This window comes from Zootoca vivipara, chromosome 9, assembly GCF_963506605.1.
Source record: "Zootoca vivipara chromosome 9, rZooViv1.1, whole genome shotgun sequence".
Lineage (NCBI taxonomy): Eukaryota > Metazoa > Chordata > Lepidosauria > Squamata > Lacertidae > Zootoca > Zootoca vivipara.
Window position 1 is genome coordinate 10,063,369 of NC_083284.1, and position 19,781 is coordinate 10,083,149.

At 45.2% G+C, this 19,781-nt stretch overlaps 1 protein-coding gene across 1 annotated transcript; it reads left to right on the forward strand.

Annotated features, from left to right (window-relative positions):
• Window positions 1–877: 877 nt before the first annotated feature.
• NAAA (N-acylethanolamine acid amidase) lies at window positions 878–18,809 on the forward strand. Its single transcript, XM_035103123.2, has 11 exons — window positions 878–1,179; window positions 2,245–2,409; window positions 3,645–3,771; window positions 9,380–9,470; window positions 9,863–9,939; window positions 11,654–11,826; window positions 14,729–14,791; window positions 15,338–15,404; window positions 16,021–16,049; window positions 16,502–16,583; window positions 17,619–18,809. Exons 1-10 carry the CDS (start codon window positions 941–943, stop codon window positions 16,575–16,577), a joined length of 1,107 nt encoding a protein of 368 aa, XP_034959014.2. The 5' UTR covers window positions 878–940; the 3' UTR covers window positions 16,578–16,583; window positions 17,619–18,809.
• The last annotated feature ends 972 nt before the right edge of the window (window positions 18,810–19,781 follow it).

A 19,781-nucleotide genomic window follows, 5' to 3' on the forward strand; every position in this document is an offset into this window, starting at 1 on the left:
ATACCGAACTCTGCTTAGCTTTGCAAATCTGCTAGCAGTTTTATCGTTGCACCACCTGCCGGGTTACTGTCAGCTCTGCAGCTATTAAATCATCATCTTTGGCGATGACTCGTAGCCAAGTAAGATTGTCTTCCATAAACACTGTCTTAACAGTGGATCCGTGACTGTGGAGGCCAATTCTGGATCCACACGTCCTTCCACAAGTGGGGACATAGGTTTCTGGGTGGGAGTTGATCATGGTGAGGGTTTGCCAAGCGTGCCTTCCTCTTAGCACGGTTTCTCCCTTAGCCCATGAAACCTTTGATAAAGGCTGTACTCCAACAACTGCAGCGCTCGCAGGACAGTGTTTCCCAATTGTCAGTATTTCTACTTCATTTTTAAAGATTTGCCTTGAGAGAGTCTATGAACCTCTCTTGGTTTTTTGTTTTGGTTTTTTAATTACATTTTTATTCAATTTTCAATTATTACAAATATCACATTCCCATCACATTCATATTACCTCCCCTCTTCCCACCCTTCCTGGGCTTCCCCCAACCTCCACTTCCGATTCTGATTTATTTTTCCCCTATTACACACTGCTATCTCTAATTATTATTTCCTTGTTTTCTACATATTTTCTTACTGCAAGTGTGAGTGCTTATTTAGATCTCTTTTGTTGACCATCAGCATTACGCTTTCCATTTTTAAGTTCGGAATAGAAGAGTTGCTTTGGAAGAAGACGATCATCGGGCATCCGCACAACATGACCAGTCACTGGGGGAGGTGAAAGGAAAGGAAATTGGGGGGGGGGGCGTGTTTCTATTTTTGGCCCTGCAATAAGCCCCGATGCGCGCACAGCGGCGCTCCACCTTTCGTTTGCATTCCCTCCCTCCGCGCCGCGTTCCCTCCCCATATCCGGGCTCCTAGCTTCAGCTTCTCTGTTTGCTTTTCGGTCGCAGCCATGGAGCGGCGGCGGCGGCGGCCACTGCTGCCCGGGCTTGCCTGGAGCTCCTTCTGCCTCCTGCTGTTGCTGAGGCTGCTGTGCAGGGGCGCCGCTGCCCCCCACAACTCCGGGGCTGTTGCTGCTGCGCCCTTGCTCTGCAATGTCAGCTTGGACAGCGCGCCCGAGGACCGATGGAAGCCTGTCCTGCGCCACTTCGACCCGGAGTTCCTGCGAGCTGCTTTCTTCCAGCTCATCGAGTGAGTCCGGCACTTTCTCCCCTGGAGATGCTGCTGTGGGGCTTTTGAGAAAAGGGATTGGTGGCCACATCAGCGCTTCGAAATTATAATTACTGCTATTTTGTTATTTTTAAACAAACGTATATGGATATCTTTCCCGTCATCATCTCCAGACAACTTTCTGCAAGCGCGATACTTCAGAAGACCAAGCCTATTTGAGTAGCTGTTTCATATTTTGTTTGGCTGTTAATTATTCCTCTTATTATAAACTTATTTCTCTACTCCTCCTGCAGATAAAAACAAGTGCCGATAAAAGCATAGGAAACGTAGTCATTTAAAAAAAACAATAAAATCTTAATTCATACGTGAGTTCACGCTTTCATTAAACAAGAAAAGGAAGCTTTTAACATCTGCTTTTTTTTTTTTGCGGGGGTGTGTGTGTGTCTCCCTCCTGTTCTCCGCCTTTTTCGCCTTAATTGAGTTAAAGGTGCAGCCCGTTATATAAAGCGAGAGTTTCTGCCGAGTCGACTTTGCCAATAGAATCTTTGTATAAAAGCTTTGTATATGCAACTTGACATTTAATAAGTAGGTTGACAACTAAAAGAGGAGGAGGAGGAGGAGGAGGAGGAGGAGGAGGAGGAGGAGGAGGAGGAGGAGGAGGAGGAGGAAGAAGAAGAAGAAGAAGAAGAAGAAGAAGAAGAAGAAGAAGAAGAAGAAGAAGAGGAGGAGGAGGAGGAGGAGGAGGAGGAGGAGGAGGAGGAGGAGGAGGAGGAGGAGGAGGAGGAGGAAGCCTTCGTTTTGCTAGTCAGGTGGCAATTTGAACCCTGGTCCTAGTCTGCAACACTTTGAACTCACTTGCTCTCTCAGAAGCACCTTGCTTCTCAATCTGAGCTGCTATTCTTTCCTTGCGTTCCCCTGGGTTTGGGTCTCAGCGGTTCTGTCTGAAAGCAAAGCAAGTATTCTTGCTCACAATCGTCTCAAATCCTGACTGCCATCGTTCTGCATTCAGTTTTTGTTGTTTAGCTGCAGCCCCTCCAAAGCCAATGACTGACCCGGGTTTACTGCTGTGTTTTCTTTGTTTCTCAGCGAAGTGGTTCCCAAGTGGGTTCATGCTATTATCCGTCCTCTGGCAGAAGAAATAGAATCCTTTGCTCCTCAGCCCTTTGCAGGCGAGATCCGAGGACTTTGCCAAGCCCTGGGGCTGAATGTTGGGGATGGGCTGCTCCTCAATTTGGCCTACGAATCTACTGCGTAAGTGTCCTTGATGTTGGTAAGGAAGAGCTCATTGGTGCGAATCTGGTCTGGGACCGTAATGAATGTCATTTCATTTCAGCTCATTGGCGCAAGGGATTTCTTGTATTTTTTTTAAAAAAATACTGTCTCTACAACGTACATTTATAGAACACCCCTCTCCAAGAATCCTGGGAACCGTAGTTTGCCCCTTACAGAGCTACTGTTCCCAGCGCCTTTAACAAATTGCAGTTCCCAAGATGCTTTGCTGGAGGCTGTGTGATTTAAATGAAGTGTGCACATGAAAGCTCATACCAATGACAAACCTAGTTGGTCTCTAAGGGGCTACTGGAACGATTTTTATTTTTTTATTTTGCTTTAAATGCATCTTCCTTTGACCTTCAACTTTCACCTTTTGGCAGCCATGCCCTCAGGCTGCCTGATCTATTCCACCCCAGCTGCTTGTTATAAGAACAATAACTGGTACCCAGGTTTGCTTTCCCCCCTCCTCCCTCCTCATACTTTTTCCTTATGTGTCATGTATTTTAGGAAGCAAGCCTGCAGGCAGGGACTCACTTTTTTTTTTTAACTGTTCTCTGCAAGCTGCTCTGAAAGCTTTTCTGGCTAAAAGAGCAGAGCAAAAATGCAGAGACAAACCAACCCAGCTATACTAGGGGCAATGTTGTGCTTGTCTACTCAGAAGTAAGGGAGCTTACTTCCAGGTGACTGCACAACATTGCGTCTTAAATAATTAGCATTTTTATCTTTTATCATAACTGTTCCGATATAGGTCTACGCAGTTCTTGTGTAAAACAGACTTTGCCATTCATTCCAGCGGAGGGGGAGTGTTACGCATGCACCCTTTTAGGTGTGTCTTAAACTGCTCCGTCCATTTAAGTGAATGGGGGGGAGACGGTTCAAGGCGTGGGGTTCAAGCGCTCACAAGAGCTGTTGCTGTGACAGCAATCTGTGCCCCTCAAAAGGGAAGGTGGTCCATTTGATTAGTGTTGCTTATTTTCTAGATGAAATATCAGGGGAAACACATAATTTTTGTGTGGATATAGAACCATAGAATTGTAGGAACTGGAAGGGACTTCCAGAGTCATCTAGTCTCGCCCCCTGCAAGGCAGGAATCTTTTGCCCAACGTGGGGCTCGAACCCATGACCCTGAGATTGAGATTCTCATGCTCTACCGACTGAGCTATCCCAGATGTGGAGTGTCCTTTTTTACCCCACGATTTTTTATTGTCCCACAGATTCTGCACCAGTATCATCGCTCAGGATAACAATGGGAACATATACCATGGCCGGAATATGGATTATGCTTTTGGAGATATTTTACGCAAGACAACCATTGATGTGGAGTTCATAAAGAATGGACAGGTACAAAGAGCTTTTGGTGGTGATTATGAATGTCCGAGAGAAGCATAGAAAACCTGCAGGACGAGTGTGCATTTTGCAGGACATGTTGCATTTCAGAATCTGTGCTATCCAGGATTCTGAAACGGCGTCCATCATATTTTACAGGGGTGGGGGCAGGAGTTAGGCACCTGGCTGCCTATAACAGGGACCGGGGGGGGGTGTCTTCCCGTGCTGTGTACACCCAGCACAATTAAATCACATGACTACTTCCAAAGAATTATGGGAATTGTAATTTGTAAAGGGCGCCGAGAACTATAGCTGTGGGGGGAGGGTAAACTACAGTACTCAGGATTCGGGGATGTGTGCTTTAAACATGTATTGTGTACACAACTGTTGTGCCATTAGTCTGCAATTCACATAAGCCCCAGTCGCTGTGGCCAAAGGCCAGAGTGTTAGCTTAAAAGTCTAGAGAGAAAACATTTGTTGAACATTTCCTCATTCTCTTTGTGTTAGTAAATCAGAGGCCTTGAATTTTAAGCTTTTCCCTTAATCCTATTCAAGCATTTTATGAATTAGGCCTGTTGTGTATTGAGTCAAAGGATTTTATATCTGTATTATTATTGTCTGTATTTGCATTAGGATAAAGTAACTGCCTTTTGGTCCCAGAGGGTACAGCTACTATTGGTTCATTTAAGCTGCTGTATTTGGATCCTCTGTCTTATTGGTTTCCTCCAAAAGGCAGCACTGTGATTGCGTGATATTGTTCCCTCCAAAATGTATCCCTTCCTAGCTAGTCCCCTGTCCCTATAAATGTAGCTTTCCTCTCCTCAGTCTTCAGTCTTGTTCACTTTAATAAAGAGCTGTTACTAGAGAACTGTCTCCAGCATGTTTTGTCAAGAGAGCTGAAATCACAAACCCCACGTCACAACAACTGGCGACGAAGGTGGGATCCGGAATGCTGAGGAGCGGTTAAACACAACCCTGCCTCAGAGACCGGATTGCAGCTGAGAACAAGACTCACTGGCCAGCTGAGAAGACGACCCTGCCCGCTAGGACAATGGAGAGTCCAAGGGTATTGGAGCCCTTCCAGCCATCAGAGCCCCACACCTGGGAAGACTACGTCGAACGCTTTGAGTTCTTCGCAGTGGCTCAAGGGATCACCGATGCCAGCAAAAGAAGGGCCACATTCCTGAGCTACTGTGGGCCCGAGACCTTCAAGCTAGCCAAGGCATTACTTGCTCCAGCTAAGCTGAGTGAGACATCTCTCCAAGATATTCTTGCCTGCCTAACAAGCCACTTGGCGCCTACTGAGACCAAGATGGCCCGGCGGATGGAGTTCCATAAGAGGCAGCAGTGTGCTGGGGAGTCTGTATCCACATTTCTGGCTGAACTCCGGAAGCTCGCTCAGCACTGCGGCTTCCAAAATCTGGAAGAGACTCTCCTGGATCGGTTTATTGGGGGTCTGAGCAGCAAGAAAGCCAGAAGACGCATCGTGGCTAAAGAAGAGGTTACCCTTGCTTCAGCCTTGAAGGAGGCCACCGCCACGGAGAATTATGAAAGAGAGGAGCTTGATGCCAGTCGCAAGGCCACTAAGCCACAGATAGAAGTTGCGCATGCCATGGACGAGCTAGAGGCTACTCCAAGCCAGAGCCCAGTCCGTGGGGTTGAGTCGGTGCGTCAGGCCTGCACAGTGCACAGAGATCGCCGAGGTAGTTGCCCAGGTTGTGGCGGAAACCATGAAAGGAAGAGTTGTCGTTTCAGGGATGCTATCTGCCGGACGTGCGGAAAGACGGGTCACATCGCCAGGGTCTGTAGATCGGCGGCGTCGGGAGCGACAGGAGCACCTAGACTGGAGCATCGCAGACCGCCCACAGCAACTCGTTTTCTAAAGGACTGCCACTACGTAACGGAGATCAATGGGAGGGCCGTGCAGTTTCCAGCGCAAGGCAAGGCACACGTCAAGGTGAAGATTGAGGGTCAGCAGTGCGACATGGAGGTGGACTCCGGATCTGCATTCACCATCGTGTCAGACCAGACCGCGAAGACATTCTTCCCCAGGGGTAAGTTGCCCCCTCTGGAGCCCTTTCCGGCAACCTTGCAGTCGTACTCAGCAGGCCGCATCCATGTTATGGGAATGTGTGCCGTGAGAGTACAGTTCCGGGACAAACAGGCTGTACTCAAACTGGTGATTGCGAAGGGCAGTCGCCCCAGTCTCCTGGGCACTGACTGGTTCCCTGCCCTGGGACTGAGTATCTCAGGGCTTAATTCAATCCAAACCTGCCCTGAGATGAGCGAGGTATTATGCAAGGAATTTGCTGGTCTCTTTAATGGAAAACTGGGTTGTTATAAAGGGCCCCCAGTTGACTTCGAGTTGGACCCCGGGGTGGCTCCAATCCGACTCAAACCAAGGCGAGTGCCATTTGCACTGCAACCCAAGATCGAGGCAGAGCTGGATAAATTGGTCAAGCAGGGAGTTCTCTCACCCGTGGACTCTGCTAAGTGGGAGACTCCAATCGTCACGCCCCTTAAAGCAAATGGGGAAGTCAGGATATGTGCAGATTACAAATGTACTATCAATAAGGCACTCAGGGGAAACTCATACCCCATTCCAGTTGTATCACATCTGTTGGCTAAACTGGCTGGGGGCAAGGTGTTCGCCAAAATTGACCTGGCACAAGCTTACCAACAGCTGCCAGTAACCCCACAATCAGCGGAAGCACAGACTATTGTCACACATAAAGGGGCGTTCAGAGTTAACAGATTACAGTTCGGAGTTTGTGTGGCCCCAGGGATTTTTCAAGGGCTCATGGAACGCCTGTTAAGAGGTCTGCCGGGGGTCTTGCCATTTTTTGATGACGTTTTGATTGCTGGAAAAGACCCACAGGAACTGGTTGCGCGTGTCCGTGCAGTGTTGCTCAAGTTCAAGGAGGTGGGGTTGCAACTGAAAAAGGAAAAATGCAGTTTTGGGGTGCCAACGGTGGATTTCTTGGGGTTTAAAATTGATGCATCAGGCATCCACCCCACAGATGCTAAGATTAAGGCCATCATCGAGGCACCACGACCACAGAACAAGACGGAGTTGCAGTCATTCCTGGGACTTATTAACTTTTATCATTCGTTCTTACCCCAGAAAGCTTCGGTAGCTGAACCATTACATAGACTATTGCAGAAAAAGAATGTGTGGCGATGGGGGCGGGAGCAGCAGAAGGCTTTTGACTCCTTGCGAGGAATGCTGAGTAGCAGGAGCGTCCTTGCTCATTATGATGAGTCAAAGCCGCTGGTCCTGGCATGTGATGCCTCTCAATACGGTCTGGGGGCTGTGCTGAGTCATAGGGAACCGGATGGGTCGGAAAAGCCCATCTCTTTCTATTCCCGTACGTTGTCGCCCACGGAGCGCAACTATGCTCAAATTGATAAAGAGGCACTGGCTATTGTGTCCGGAATCAAAAGGTTCTATGATTATTTGTACGGTCGCCAATTCTCCATTGAAACGGACCACAAACCACTGTTAGGGTTGTTCAACCCAAACAAACAAACGCCACAAATTCTCTCCCCCAGAATGTTGCGTTGGTCAATATTCCTGAATGGGTTCCAGTACACCTTGACCCATGTGCCAGGGAAACAATTGTGCCATGCTGATGCGCTGAGTCGCTTGCCCCTTCCTGGCGGGAGCAATGAGGATCCTGCTCCGGCGGAGCACATTATGATGCTAGAAACACTTCCGGGGGCTCCTGTAACAGCTACGGATATAGCTGAGAAAACGAGGAAAGATGCTGTTCTCTCCCGTGTGCTCACTTGGGTGGGGAGGGGGTGGCCAGGTGGTCCGCATGAAGAAAAATTCAGGCCTTATGCGACAAGGCAGCACGAATTGTCCATGCATAAGGGTTGTCTCCTATGGGGAGATAGGGTGATCATCCCAGCACCACTGAGAAACAGGGTTCTTGAGACGCTTCACATGGGACACCCGGGAATGGTCAGGATGAAGTCGCTAGCCCGATGTTATGTGTGGTGGCCTGGAATGGACCAGAACATAGAACAATGGGTACGAACATGCAAGGCATGCCAAGAGGTGCGGCCAGAAGTGGCCAGAGCACCAGTCCACTGGTGGGAGCAGTCCAGGACTCCCTGGAGCCGGCTGCACATAGATTTTGCAGGGCCATTCCAAGGGAAGGTCTTTTTGGTTATCGTTGATGCATATTCAAAATGGTTAGAAGTGGCGATGGTCCCTAGCATGGCATCAGCTGCCGTAATCAAGGTGTTGAGGCAGCTGTTTGCTACCCACGGGTTACCTGAGACCATTGTATCAGATAATGGGGCAGCTTTTGTATCCCAAGAATTCAGGGCATTCTTGGCTGATAACTTCATAAGAGGGGTCACATCCGCGCCCTTTCACCCATCCTCCAATGGGCAGGCTGAGCGCATGGTAAGAACAGCCAAAGAATCCATTGCACGCTTAATGGAGGGTAACTGGTCGGCTCGCATTGCGCGAATGTTATTTTTGCAGCATGCGACGCCGTGTACTGCGACGGGCAAGTCGCCAGCCGAGCTGCTCTTAGGTAGAAGACTGGTAACGGTGCTGGATTATGTCCACCCAGATAAAATGCCAAACCGTAATTCAAGAGCAACCCCCCAGGCTGAGACTGACACAACAAGGTATCTCGCCCCTGAAGATCTGGTCTGGGTGAGGAACTATTCACGAGGTCCGCGGTGGGTGGCTGGTGTGATCACCCGGGCTAGTGGACCTGTGTCCTATTATGTGACCTTGGAAAATGGGCAAGTTTGGAAGAGACATATAGATCAGCTGAGGCGCCGGGCGCTCAGCAGGGAGGAGTCAGATAATTCATCCCTGGCTAATGACGCACAGCTGCAAGACCAGAGTGAAAATGGTCCAGAGGTGCAGTCCCCAGGGGCTTCAGCAAATGAACCAGGGTCTGCTAGTCCTCATGATGACGAGGTACAGGTCGGGGACCCTGAGATGTCTGGGACTCCATCTGTTCCTGATGAAACCCCTATAGCAGCCCCTCCACCACAGGTAACACCCAATCCAGAACCTGCAACACCTGTTGTCAGGAGATCAGGTAGAAGTTGTAGGACCCCACAGTACCTGAGGGATTACGTCTGCTGTGCTCACTAGGGGGGGAGGGGTGTTGTGTATTGAGTCAAAGGATTTTATATCTGTATTATTATTGTCTGTATTTGCATTAGGATAAAGTAACTGCCTTTTGGTCCCAGAGGGTACAGCTACTATTGGTTCATTTAAGCTGCTGTATTTGGATCCTCTGTCTTATTGGTTTCCTCCAAAAGGCAGCACTGTGATTGCGTGATATTGTTCCCTCCAAAATGTATCCCTTCCTAGCTAGTCCCCTGTCCCTATAAATGTAGCTTTCCTCTCCTCAGTCTTCAGTCTTGTTCACTTTAATAAAGAGCTGTTACTAGAGAACTGTCTCCAGCATGTTTTGTCAAGAGAGCTGAAATCACAAACCCCACGTCACAACAAGGCCTTTATTTAAATGTGAGACCCTGTGTTTTAAATTAACAACATCTCTGACTTGACCATGTTTTGCAATGTGCTAAGCATTAAAAGCAGTTGTGGCTAACTGCAGGCTGTTCTCCATCTTCGGATTTTCAGGTAAAGTTCAGAGGTACGACGTTTCTTGGTTACGTAGGCTTATGGACAGGACAAAGTCCACACCGGTTTACAGTTTCTGGAGATGAGAGAGGTAAGCAAAACTCAATCTTCCTCAACAGACAGGGTATAATCTACGGTCAGAATGAATTACAAAAATATGGGCAGTTGCCAATGTCTTGTTCAGTTCGTATCATGTGTCTTATTGTAATTTTGTTGGCTTTTTGTGTTTTAGATCTATTTTGCTACCCCCTGCTCCGTTCTGGAGCACAGTGGTTAAAACTGTAGGATCAAGAATGCACTCATTCAAAAGAGAAAAACATAATTGAAATCACAAAACTGCATTTTAAAAATTGCTTTTGTTCATCCCGGCCTTTTGGGGTGGGAGCGATCAAACACTAAAACACAAGAGGAAATCACTCATGTTTGTGAATGTTGATTCTTATGGAGTGTGTCGTCCCCCACCCCCCTCTTTCCTTTTTATAGATTCTGGCGAGTGGTGGGAGAATGCCATTGCTGCTTTCATAAATCGAAATACTCCAGTCAGCTGGCTGGTCAGGACTGTAAGTAGCCACAGTTTTGTCCTTTGTAGACTGAGTGCTCACTTTCTGAAAATCAGAAGTTTTGAATTAGTCCATGCTTTTCTTACAAAATTGCACTGGCAAATTGTTATAGAAAGTAGTTCTAGAGGTGGAACATGTACAGAAATTTTATGCGTTCAGTTTATCACTCTTATTTGTTAAGAGATTTTCTGTGCTTTGTGTGACAGATTGCCTTTTCTGTGACTCAAATTGACAGGTATCTGCATTGCCTTGTTTCGTATTCTTTCGTGGAGCAATAGCAGCCAAGGTGGTGCTCTCTAAATGTTTTATGACTGTTCTTTTATTTTGATTCATTACCTGCACTTCACCCTAAGATCCCAGGGCAGGTCACAACAATTTGAAATACAACATTAAAAAGCGTTTAAAACAGATTACCATCACAAGAATAGTGTGGGTCCTTAAAAAATAGACATCTCAAGTGTCAAATGCGCAGGCATGAGTCTTCAACGTACAACAAAAACTGTATAATTAAGGTGCCAGATTCCTCTTAAGGCAGTGTTGCTTAAATTTTGGTCTCCACCTGCTGTTGGACTACAACTCCCATCATCCCTACGTAGCTAGCAGGATCCACAGATGATGGGATCCTAGCTAGCAGGATCCATCAGGGATGATGGGAGTTGTAGTCCTACAACGGCTGGGGACCTAAGTTTGAAAAATACTGCCCTAGGGGCTTTCGCAGAGAATGCCCTCTCCTGGTCCACTACCACCCTGAGCTTCTGAAATGCCCGCTTTGTAGGGAAGGAGGCAGTCTTTAAGATATTTGTTGGACTACAACTCCCATCATGCCTTGCAGCTGATGGGAATTGGAAAGTGACAACATCTGGAGGGCAGCCCCACATTGGCTACCTTGCCCTAGAGCAGTGGTTGCCAAACCTGGCCCTCCAGCTGTTTTGGGACTACAATTTCCACCATCCCTGACCACTGGTCCTGTTAGCTAGGGATGATGGGAGTTGTAGTCCAAAAACAACTGGAGGGCAAGTTTGGCCAACACTTCCCTAGAGCATCCTTGCATATTTTGTCAGCCATAGGCTAATCTGGCACATCTCAACATGTGGATCTTGTTGGCTTGATGTAGGATGAGTTTAAGCAGAGGGTGTAAAAGGGAGAGAATATTCGGACTTTGACAATACTCAGGTTTTTGTGATAAAACTCAAACCTGGTGTAGCAATAATAAAATTGTTTCAGATGTCACGACGTTCAGAAGTCCGTTTTCCCCAGCACAGATGACGGCAAACATTGTATGTTCTGTTGAATTAATTTATTGCAAGTTGGTAGGTGTTCCAATAAAAAAAAAAACATGGTTCAATCTGAGGCCTGAGGTGAGCAAGGGTCAGTTTGCTTGACAGCTCTTTCGGGCACTCTGCACTTTTCAGGTTATCTCTGCAAATATGAGGACTAGCAGCTTGCTTCCTTAAAATGAGAATTCAGATTTTCAGGACACGGATAAGCAGCAACTCAGTTACTTCTGGAGCCTTGGGGTAATGCACAATGTGATAAATGTTTGCAGGTTTGCCGGCTCCAGACCCAAAGTGGGGATTCTGTGACTTCTCCCAACTCTAGAGCCATGCGATGGGAAAAGCTGTGCTTTCCATGCAACCCTTAAAGGAACAGGAGCCCCCTCAGGGTGTCGACCTCCCAGTCCCAGATGCCCACTCTTGTTTCTGCTTTGCTGTAGGTTTTGAGCGACGCTGAAGACTTTGAGGCTGCTGCTCTCATGCTGTCCAAGACACCGATTATAGCTGACGTCTACTACATCATTGGGGGCACCAGACCCAGAGAGGGGGCAGTCATTACGAGAAGGAGAAGCGGTCCAGTAGATATTTGGCCCTTGGATCCTCTGACCGGAGGGTAAGCGTGAAATTTTTGTAACCCTGGGTTTTGCAGGAGGGGGACGGGGGAAAAACAAGCTGTGAATTTGTAGGTTATTTATTTATTTATTTGCAATGTACATATTCCATACATACAAAAGAAATTATAATTATACAAATAAAAGGGGGGGGGAAGAATTATGCATTACCTTTAACAACATATACCTTACAATGAATTATGAAACAGAAATACAAAAATACAAAACTATAAATAGGAAAAAAATAAAGAAAAAGAATATAGTAAAGAGAGGGGGGAAAGAAAATGAATTTTTTAAAAAAGGTATCTTTTGAGCATGGCAGAGGATGCATCTGTTTGCAGTAGCTGGAAGGGTTGTTGTTTTTTGCCTGGGAGGGGGGATAGAGAGGGTGTAGAAACTAGGATTCTGCACAGAAACGAAATGTACATTCATTGCTCCGCCATGTTTGCCTCTAGCTCCGCCCAACAGCACCATGCGGCCCTCCAAAAGTTGCCCGGGAGGGACTGTGGCCTTGGGCTGAACAAGGTCCCTATACTTAAGATAAGATAGGATACCTTTATTGTCATTGTCCCCTTGCGGGAACAACGAAATTACTCGGTTGCTACATCCACTCAGATAAAGCATTCCGCATAATCCAAAATCACAAAACCTAATTAAAAACAGTAAATATAATACAAAATAACAAGTAAAATAAGATGACTTCAAAGTCCAGGCTTTCCATTTAAGGCCAAAATCGCTCTAGAGAAGAAACTGTTCCTGAGATGGCTCATTCTTGCCTGCATTGTTCTGTATCTCCGTCCCGATGGCAGAAGCTCAAAGAAATGGTGTCAGGGTGCGTTGGATCTCTTGATATGTCTAGTGCTTTTCTATGGCACCTGGTGGTGTAGATTTGTTCTAAGGTGGAGAGTGAGCAGCCAATAATGCTCTCTGCTGTTTTAATAATTCTACACAGCCCTGCTCTATCCTGAGAAGTACAGCTTCCGTACCACACACATAAACCATACGTGAGCACGCTCTGTATGGCACAGTGATAGAAGGCAAGCAGCAGCTTTTGTGGAAGATGGTTTTTCCTTAAAATTCTCAAAAAATACAGTCTCTGCTGCGCCTTCTTCACAAGCCCCCTTGTATTAACACTCCAGGACAGATCCTCCTGTAACTCAATGCCTAGAAATCTAAACATTGTTACCCTCTCCACACAAATTCCGTCAATCAAAAGTGGCTGGACCTTGTTCTTCTGTCTCCTAAAGTCCACCACAAGCTCCTTTGTTTTCTTTGTATTTATGAGCAAGTTGTTAACTCTGCACCACTCTGTCAGCCGCTCCACCTCATCTCTATAGTCCGTTTCACCCTCCTTATCAGAGATGAGCCCGATCACGGTTGTGTCATCTGCAAATTTGACAACCCTATTTCTAGGGTGGGCAGCGACACAATCATACGTATAAAGAGTATAAAGGAGCGGACTAAGCACACATCCTTGTGGTGTTCCTGTGTTAGTCCTAAGCATGTTAGACATATAAGGGCCCAACCGGACCCTCTGGGAGCAATCTGAAAGAAAGTCCAGTATCCACCCACAGAGTGATGAAAGCCCCAGATTTCCCAATTTAGTTATCAGACATCGCGGTAGAATGGTATTGAATGCCGAGCTGAAATCTACAAAAAGCAGTCTGGCGTAGCTCCCCCGCTGCTCCAAATGTGCAAGAACAGCTTGGAGGGCAATCGCCACGGCATCCTCTGTTGATCTTTTCTTTTTGTAGGCAAATTGGAATGTGTCCAATCCCTCTGGTTACTTGGGCTAGCTTGGCGTGATATGAGCAGAACATTCATGCACTTCCTCAATTTGTGCATAAAAATCAGGGTGGGTCTAATTTTTCCTATCCAGTGTGATGTGTAGGTGAGCAGCGGCCTTTCTGAACCTCTCTGTCTGTGGTCCATCGCAGCCTGGCTATAATTCAAGCTAAGGGATTGGTGGCTATAAGTTATAGGGAGTTGAGACAGCACAGCGCATCTGTAAACAAAAGCGGCAAGTTCCTATTGCGTCCAACTCCTAAAGGGACCTGATGTGTGTGGCGAGCCAAAAATTTTTTATATGTAATATTTTTAGTAAATTTTCAACAACAACAAACACAAACAAATAAAAATACACATAAAACCAATGTCAAATCCATAAATTGGGATTCTCCCCTCCCCCGGTGCCTTAAATTTCTTTTTCAGCTGCATATCATTTCTACTCCAAATTATTTTTTCTACCTCAAATTTCCCACACGATTTCTAAAATTACAAGTGTTCTTAAAATCCTGCCAGTATACTTTTGTAAGTGGCGATCCAAGTTAAGCCAGTCCTTTTCTATAGTTGCCCATTTGTTGAGGGGAATTTTAACACTTAATTATTTTGGTTATATTGGTATTTGTATCCTTCCCCTTCTGTGCCAAATTTCGTCAAATTTTGAGGTGGTGTACAGAATAAAAAGGCTTTAGTCAGCTATGGTTTACTCAGTTCTCCTATGGAAATCAACAGGCCTTGTTCATTACTATCAACGAGTCCGCTCTAAGGAAAATTTATTTGAGTATCATCCGAAGTGCAGTAACAAACAGAATTTGAAAAATGACAACAAAAAATAAATACATAAAATAGTAATAATAAAACACAGCAAACATTGAGGTTAGTGTACAAAACAAAAGGGTGGTATTCAACGATGTTTTGCTCAGAGAAGCCCCGTTGAACTTAATGGACCTGACTTAATCTTGTTGATTAACTTCAGTAGCTTGAACCAAGGAATGTTACAGATCTGAAAATATTTCGGAAGAAACTACTCCCCCCCCCCAATTTAAAAAATAAGTACTTTATTTGTATATTCTGTGCAAAAATAATGGAATGATAAATGTTTTAACCATGCGTTTTATGTAGGTGGTACCGGGTGGAGACAAACTACGATCACTGGACAACCCCTCCTCCTTTTGATGATCGAAGGTTTGTTTGACTGTGTGAAGATGATCTTCTCCTAAAGAAAAAAAGAAAAGAAAAAGTACATGCATGCTTTCTTATACCTCCACTGTTGGAGGCAGTGTACAGTTCCTTTCAGTTGGAGCTTCTCTCCTTCATCAATCAGTGCAGAAATCAGGCCTGGAGCCAGACCGAAATGGGTCAAGATCAGGGATGAAGAACCTCTGGCCCTCCATGTGTTGATGAACTGCAACTCCCATCAGCCCCAGCAAGCACGGCTAGGGATTATGGGAGTTGAAGTTCAGCAACATCTGGGGGGCCCAAGTCCCCCATACTCAGTTTCATCCAGGCACAATTGAAGGTGGTTGGCCACCACTATCTCGGTCGCCTTGCCCAAGAATGAGACATCTGCCACCAAGTTTTGGTTCTCCAATACCTCAAGGTTCAGGGTGTATGTCTTGAAATTCAGTGTCAACTCCAACACACCTCCAACCTGCAGTACGAAATAGTCTTCTCCACTGTGATTCTTCCCAGTTTTGATTCATCCACTAACATTTAATTTTTACTCTGCAGAACCCATGCTATGAAGGCAATGAATGCAACCGGACAGAAAAATATTAATCTCGAGTCTCTCTACAAAGTAAGTTTTCAGTTTTACATCATGCCCATTTAAAAAACAAAACAAAACAATAAAGCCTTTTTCCCGGTATCTTTATGCTAGAATAGTTTTCTGGTGGGATTTCTCGAGGGTTGCCAAATTTCCAAACGAGCAAACCTGTTGTGGGTAACGCACACACAACTAAGCGCACACTGCAACAGATTGTATTGGCGACAAAATTGTGGTGCTTTCAAGCCTAATTTCAATGTGGGGGAGAGTCTGAGGATGCCAGTGATGGCCTCTGTGGGCACCTGTACATAAAGCCTCAATTTATGCACTCCAGAATGCACTTTCCTCTGCCCTGAGTCTTGTCAGGGAGAAAGGCAGGGTATAAATAAATAAATTTAATAATAATAATAATACATGAAGCATCATCCAACAGTTGCTTCAGACATCTTATTATGGCTTTCCCTGTCCCAGAAGATTGGACCCTATTATTACTAGAATTAAGTTTCTGTCTGTTTCTATAGTACTGTTTTTGATCATACTGTGTTTTTCCCCTTTTTACGTTGTATCTTTGTGTACTGGCGCTTAGGCATTTCAGCCATTTAGAAATGCTTTTTATTAAATTGACCCCTTCTATTTTGTTGTTTTCCAGGTGCTATCCGTACAGCCAGTCTTAAACAAGTAAGTTGGCATTTCATAGAATTATAGAATTGGAAGGGACCTCGAGAGCCATCTAGTCCAATCCCCACAATACAGAAATATTCTGCCCAATGTGGGACTCGAACCCACGAGTCTCATGCTCTACCAGCTGAGCTTTTCAGATTTCCAAGAATTTTAAAGAAATCATGCCTGGGTTTCCTCCTCCCTCTCCTCCACCCCCATCCTTTTTCCTCGTGTGTCGTGTCTTATAGATTGTAACTTAGCTGGTCTTATCACTGACATTTGTAAGTCTTTTTGTGCTGAGAAGGGAGCCTGTTTTGGACGGAAAAGCGGGATAAAGATGCTTCTAATAAATCTAGAACCCAGTGCAATAAAAGGAGCCCTCTAAATCTGACCTCTGTTTTATTCAAGTTAATGTTTGAGTTAGAATCTTAGGTATACCATGCCTCATTTTCTTTCATATCCTTTGCCAGGCTCACAATTTATACCACTGTAATGAGTGCTGCAGCCCCCAGCAAGTATACGACATGGATCAGAAACTTGGAATGAAAATGAGTAAGTTACAATATTTAATGCAAATTGTCATTGGTATGGCCATCCAAATACCCAGTAGCTCTGGCTTGTAATTAGGGATGCAAGGAGGCATAATTTATTGTCCTAACGTGTAACCCTAATCCTCACGTGCAGTGCTGTTTTCATTCTGCTGCAGATCGCCTTCTGCAAAAACCTATGCTATTTATCTTGCTGTCCATGGTGAAATTAGATATGTCACGTAGTTTTACATTGTTGTTGTTGTTTAGTCGTTTAGTTGTGTCCGACTCTTCGTGACCCCATGGACCATAGCACGCCAGGCACTCCTGTCTTCCACTGCCTCCTGCAGTTTGGTCAAACTCATGTTCGTAGCTTCAAGAACACTGTCCAGCCATCTCATCCTCTGTCATCCCCTTCTCCTTGTGCCCTCAATCTTTCCCAGCATCAGGGTCTTTTCCAGGGAGTCTTCTCTTCTCATGAGGTGGCCGAAGTATTGGAGCCTCAGCTTCAGGATCTGTCCTTCCAGTGAGCACTCAGGGCTGATTTCCTGAAGAATGGATAGGTTTGATCTCCTCGCAGTCCATGGGACTCTCAAGAGTCTCCTCCAGCACCATAATTCAAAAGCATCAATTCTTCGGCGATCAGCCTTCTTTATGGTCCAGCTCTGACTTCCATACATCACTACTGGGAAAACCATAGCTTTAACTATACGGACCTTTGTCGGCAAGGTGATGTCTCTGCTTTTTAAGATGCTGTCTAGGTTTGTCATTACTTTTCTCCCAAGAAGCAGGCGTCTTTTAATTTCGTGACTGCTGTCATCATCTGCAGTGATCAAGGAGCACAGGAAAGTAAAATCTCTCACTGCCTCCATTTATTCCCCTTCTATTTGTCACGAAGAGTCGGAAACGACTAAACAACAACAACAATTTATTTATTTATTAATTATTATTATTATTATTATTATTATTATTATTATTATTATTATTATTACAGTGTGTTGCAGTGCATATCAGCATTACAGCACACTAATTTTAGTTTCCTTTTATTGTCTCCATGCAGATCATGGAAGGATTTGGAGAAATGGGCTTCCCCCAGAACCCACATCGAGATTTCTGCTCCCCTGGACAAGCAGTTCAGTACATTAATGGGGAAAATTACCATTCTGTTCTTTTACAAAGAACAACAGACTACAGTGGAAATTCACTAAATGTGGCTGACTGCATAGAACTTGAAATAATCCTTCCCACCTATACAGGAATGCAACTAAGTGTGAAGCATAATCATCTGAATATGATTTCCAACAGATGATGCTTTGAAGGCACATCATGATGCAGGAACCTTGAGGAAATGAAGCAGGTCTGAGTCTGGTGGGTGCCTGGGATGACAGAGTACCTGGTAACCCTATTGATGATGCCTTGATTTCTACAGAAGAACAGCAAGATGGAAGCGCATCAAATTGTGCCAAGAGTATGCGCAGCTGTGGCCAGTTCCAGAGAATGATGGTCTAGAGCATTCGCTGGGCTCACTGCGTAGCCAAAAGACCCAGCGCCCCCAAAACCCTGCCACTTTGCACATGGCACTTGAGAAAGTTAGGGACTGCACAATGTTGTTGTTGTTTAGTCGTTTAGTCGTGTCCAACTCTTCGTGACCCCATGGACCATAGCACGCCAGGCACTCCTGTCTTCCACTGCCTCCCCCAGTTTGGTCAAACTAATGTTCGTAGCTTCAAGAACACTGTCCAACCATCTTGTCCTCTGACGTCCCCTTCTCCTAGTGCCCTCAATCTTTCCCAACATCAGGGTCTTTTCCAAGGATTCTTCTCTTCTCATGAGGTGGCCAAAGTATTGGAGCCTCAGCTTCACGATCTGTCCTTCCAGGGAGCACTCAGGGCTGATTTCCTTAAGAATGGATAGGTTTGATCTTCTTGCAGTCCATGGGACTCTCAAGAGTCTCCTCCAGCAGCACAATATAATTCTCATTTTGCACCCCCCTCCTTCTCTTTGTAGGCTAAAGGCATCTGTTGAAGGTGCTCTGCATTTTAGATGTATATATATATGTACATATAGTAATGCCCTGGTTCTGGTAAACAGAAGATGAAGTTTAAATATTTTAATGTTTGAAATCTTAAGTCTTCAGACAGGACTGAAAAGTTAATGGGTTGTTTTTTTAATTGTCGCTCTTTGGAATAAAATGATTGTTCTGCTGTTGATCTTTGATGATAGGACTGTAAATAAATTGATTTATAAAGCAGTGGTGGTTGGTTGATTTCCCCCCTGCGTTATATCTTCTACTTCCCATACCGCAGCAAAAATACACCTGTGAATTTGAGCCAGAGAAACGTCGTCCAGAGGTATGAAAAGCTAGTACAGCCTCTTCTTCATTTCTGGGAACAACAATTCAAGGAGGTTCTTGACAAAATGTCCCTTTTACACTTGTGTTGCAGCAGCTCTTGAAAAGCAAGTTGTGTTTCTGTGGTCAGGGGAGAGTCCCAGTCCCCTTAGTCATCTAAACACTATTGGGTGGTTGGGCTTGATATGGGAACGTTAGGTTGTTGGGCGAACTCTTCCAGGTTACTCTGGCTTGCATATAGAATCATAGAATTGTAGAGTAGGAAGGGAACCCTGGCAGTCATCTAGTCCAACCCCCTGGAATCCAAGGAAGGAGAGTCCGCCACCTCCCAAGGGAGACCGTTCCACTGTTGAACAGCTCTTAACTGTCGGAAAATTATTGATTTCTAGTTGGAATCTCCTTTCTTGTAACTTGAAGCCATTGTATGCACATTTCAGACCTTAGATCTGTTAGAAGGTGTAGAAGGGAACATTTATTTCAGTTTTATTTTATAAGATTTCTTTCCCTTCACCAGAAGGTCAGAGGTGGGTTTGCCACAACCATAGAATATATGCAATTACAAGAACAGATAAAGGTGTTGAAATGATAGTGAAAGGTAAAAAGATTCCCAATGGACCAGAACAGCTTAAGTTCAGCAGAAGAGCCACACAAAACAAAATGCATCAATAATTTTTTATTATTGTTATTATTATTATTATGAATACTTTCATTTCCCTTTTAATTTGTATTCTGCCTTTCTATATTACTATGCACAAGGCACTTTACAAGCTGGAGAAACATCAAAATAGGCAGAAAAGTTAACGCAACTAATAACAATCCGACCCAATACAAAAAAAGTCGTAAGAACTTTAAAATAAATGACTTAAATAAAGC